The following is a 4,171-nucleotide window of genomic DNA, read 5'->3' on the forward strand; positions in this document are numbered from 1 at the left end:
ATGTCAAAATTAGTGGGTTTGTAATTTAAATTTCAGTACAAACGGGGTGTTGATAATGGGGCGGCTGATGCTCTGTCCAGAGTGGGTCACATGATGTCTGCCAATGCTATGTCTATTTGTCAGCCAAAGTGGTTGCAAGAGGTTGCGAACTCATACGAAACTGACCCTAAAGCTCGGCAAATGTTGACTCGACTAACAGTGTTGAGCCCAGACGAGGAAGGATACTCGTTACATCAAGGAGTCATTCGTCTGCACAATCGTATCTGGATTGGATCAAATACAGCCTTACAAACTAAGCTGATTAGTGCTTTGCATCAGAGTGCAGTGGGGGGACACTCTGGCATCACTGCTACTTTTCAGCGAGTTAAGAAACTATTCGCTTGGACTGGGTTGAAATCACCAGTGGAAGACTATGTTAGGCAATGTCAAATTTGTCAACAGTCTAAGCATGAGCTCATCAAGCCTGCTGGCACCTTGCAACCTTTGCCTGTACCAACTGGACCGTGGCATGATATATCCATGGACTTTGTGGATGGCCTTCCAAAGTCAGATGGATATAATTCGATAATGGTGGTAGTTGACCGGCTGACAAAAGTGGCACACTTTGTCCCATTAAAGCATCCATATACAACAGTTCAAGTGGCGACAGCTTTGTGGGACAACGTCATCAAACTTCATGGCATTCCCTTGATGATTCTTTCCGATCGCGACAGCATCTTCACCAGTGCTATTTGGCGTGATTTACTGTCAACTGCTGGCACTAAACTCTTATACTCCACAGCCTATCATCCGCAAACGGATGACCAGACAGAGCGTGTTAATCAGTGTCTGGAAATGTATTTGCGTTCCGCTGTTCAAGATACTCCAAATCATTGGCGTCGTTGGTTACCAGCTGCAGAATTCTGGTACAATTCGAGCCATCATGCTTCACTTGCCTGTTCTCCATTCAAAGCACTCTATGGAAGGGAGCCAAATCTAGGCATGATGGTCCACTGGGGTGTCACTGCTGTGAGTCCTGAAGATTTTGACTGGAATACTCACACAGAACTGCTTAGAGCTCAGATAGCTCGCGCCCAGGATCGTTTCAAGAAAAAAGCTGATAGGCATCGCACAGAGCGATCTTTTGCGGTGGGAGAACAAGTACTTCTGAAGCTGCAACCTTATGCTCAGTCCACCGTGGCGAATCGTCCATGCCGTAAACTGTCATACAAATTCTTTGGCCCGTTTACTGTGAAAGAAAAGGTAGGCTCACTGGCTTACAAGTTGACATTGCCGGCTAATGCTCGTGTGCACCCTGTGTTTCACGTTTCACAGCTTAAGCCCTTCACGCCAAACTATACTCCAGTCTTTGCTGAGCTGCCAAAGACTCCTGATCTCACAAAGGGGGATGTTGTTCCAATGGCGATTGTGGACAGGCGTTTAAGGAAGAAAGGTAATGATCCAGTGGCACAGCTGTTGATTCAGTGGTCCAATCATTCTATTGCAGAAGCCACCTGGGAAGATGCTGATGTGTTGAAGCTTCGTTATCCAAATGCAAGCATCTGGAATGGGTCTACATCTCAAGAGGAGGCAATTGTCACACCTGAACCTGAACCGGATTAGTGTCGTCAGTTAAGGTGTGTCAAGCGAGAGCATGGGTGCTGTGGGCCGTGGGCGTGTGTCGCGTGCGTGGGTTGAAATACAAGAACCTGTAACGCGAACGGTATCGAGGAATAGAACTTGGTGACGTATCTCTCTTCTTCCAGCTCTGTTCGCTCATCCCCTGCTTGCTTCTCCCATCTCCCTCTACTTCTATGTCCGATCTCACCTAGATCAAGGGGAGTTCGTGACATTCCCCCTCATCTTTACCGGGCGACGGCGAGGGCTCACCCACCAGCGACGAGGACGACAACCCGTGGGCGGTTACCAGCTCAGCAATGAATCTGAAAGTTAGTATTTTCTTCTATTGCAGAGCTGCCATGTATCATGTTATCATCCCAGGAAAAGTTCAAAGCTTCTCAGTTTAAGAAAATACCGCCATTAATTTATCCCACTCATTTCCAGTTAGCTTAATTAACCTGATGTCGAGTGTCTGGTTATGTCATCTATTTGGATTGGCATCACCTTTGCCATCAAGCGAAGGAAACTTGAGCAGTTCCCGTTTCCTGCTCCGCCAAATCCAGACTATTTTCCTGATCCTTCCACTGCTCAGGCAGTTCTTTCTGTCCTTGGCTCTTCTTTACTCAATCCTTTGTGATGAACCAGTTTCTCTGAACACAGTGTAAAAATGAAATGGCCTGGCCAAATTTTAAATCGCAACCATCATGCGGCAAAACGATGGGGAGGATCTCTTGCGTACAGCGACTCTGCCAGGGACAACTATGTCAGATATAATGACCTACAGTGGTGAAGGCCGTATTGTTGGGCTAATATGGTGTGACTTGGCCAAATTAGGGTCAACTATGATGGTGCTCAAACAAAAGAACAAGATGAACATGGTTATGCTTAGCCATGGGACATATTGTTTTTCTTTCTTGGTAGCAAAGTGGTTAGGCTTAACCTTGAAAAGAATTTGCATGGGTTAACTCTGGGAATCAAAATTTATCTTCTGCCCTATACATCTTTTAGCGTAACAAATGGGAATACTCAACATAGATGGACATACTGATTTCCTTTCATACCAGCACAACATTATGGTGGTACTGAAGTGAAGAGGTTGCATTTGGTAGTTTCTTTTAGTGGAACCAGCCTTTTCTTATTCATATGTTTTACTGACTGCAAATCTCTGTGTAGACCTGATGCCTTGTTTGTTGATTTTGCAGTCACCGTGAACAATGTTAGGACCATCGATTGTTCAAATAAATGCCGTTGCCATGCCATGGACTTGCTGCAGTTCATTGACCTCAAGATAGCTGGTTATCGCCATGCCCAACCTGGATCTGCCAAAATATTTGGGTTTTTCGTGACACGGGATCGAATCGAACCTTTGCGCAATTATGTCTACAGGCGGGAGATTGGCAATTGTGAAGTTGTAACTGTGAAGCCAAAGACGGTATTTTCTTTGTTTTAAGCTTGCAAATTGCTACATGTATGCCTCTTTTATTGTTCTGAAAATACCTATGCATGAGATTGCAGCATCATATGAAAGCTCTATAAGTAGGATTCGCTCCGTATGCTTGACATGTTGTCCTCAATCCATGCTGCAGCATATGAATAATAAGCAATACGGAGTTTAGATAATCACTAGTTAATTCTTAAGGTTAACACTTTGCTTAATTGTATCATAAACCTGTGATGGTAGGTGATCTACCATTGATCAGTAATTCTAATCTACGATGTGATGATACTTTATCCTTATTGTAGGGCATGGCACGTTTATCACTTGGTAGCCCTGCTCGAGGTATTGGCATGACAAGCCATGTGTTGTTCGAATTCAAGCTTTGTGTACGTACTGAAGCCCCGCCTGAAAATGGGCCCAAAGATGACCTTCTGATCGCAGGATGCGCTGAATTCAGCAAGATTATGGAAAGAAAATCATTCATTCAGAATCGACGTATTTATGGGGAGAAGTGTGGACTGGATGTGAAGTTCCTGGTGGTGATGAATGCGGTACAAGCATTCGTTGATGTTGAGATACTCCGTGCCCCTGCTTGTGGCTTTAATCTGAATCTCTATGCCAAGACCAGTGGTTTCAGTGATGTGATTCGTCTCTACCGAGGAAGCGCAGACGCTGGCTGCAGAACGAGTTCAGTTGTAGCGGTGGAGATATGTAGTTACCTTGATCTTCGTATCGAAGGGACTCCGAAAGATGACGGAGGAGTTTCTCAGAAACTGCTGCCTTGTGTGTGGGAGGACAGCTTCGATTCCTGCTACCATGGAGAGGTGGATAAAGTTGTGGATCTCGACGAATCCACCTCGATTTCAGTGAAGATCACCTGGATAACTATTGATTGACATATAGCTTAGTTGCCCTGCTTTGAGGCGTGAACGGTAATATCGGGGTACTTCTGGTGCTAAGTTATGTTAGTGTTTGTGTGAACCTATTTGTCCACTGGAGTTATATATTGACACTTTGTAAACATTATTTTATCTCGTGCTTACAAATGTTAGTATTTGAGCTATCGATTGTTAATATGGGTACCTCCGGTTCTAAGTAGAGTTGGTGTCTGTATTAATCTATTTGTGTAATGCT

General features: G+C 44.6%; 1 protein-coding gene across 1 annotated transcript; it reads left to right on the forward strand.

Moving 5' to 3' along the window:
• Positions 1-2,303: 2,303 nt before the first annotated feature.
• On the forward strand, positions 2,304-3,933 carry LOC124655966. Its single transcript, XM_047194788.1, has 3 exons — positions 2,304-2,394; positions 2,802-3,031; positions 3,343-3,933. The coding sequence occupies exons 1-3, from the start codon at positions 2,304-2,306 to the stop codon at positions 3,931-3,933; spliced, it is 912 nt and encodes a 303-aa protein (XP_047050744.1).
• Positions 3,934-4,171: the final 238 nt, after the last annotated feature.

Source organism: Lolium rigidum, chromosome 5 (genome assembly GCF_022539505.1).
Source record: "Lolium rigidum isolate FL_2022 chromosome 5, APGP_CSIRO_Lrig_0.1, whole genome shotgun sequence".
Lineage (NCBI taxonomy): Eukaryota > Viridiplantae > Streptophyta > Magnoliopsida > Poales > Poaceae > Lolium > Lolium rigidum.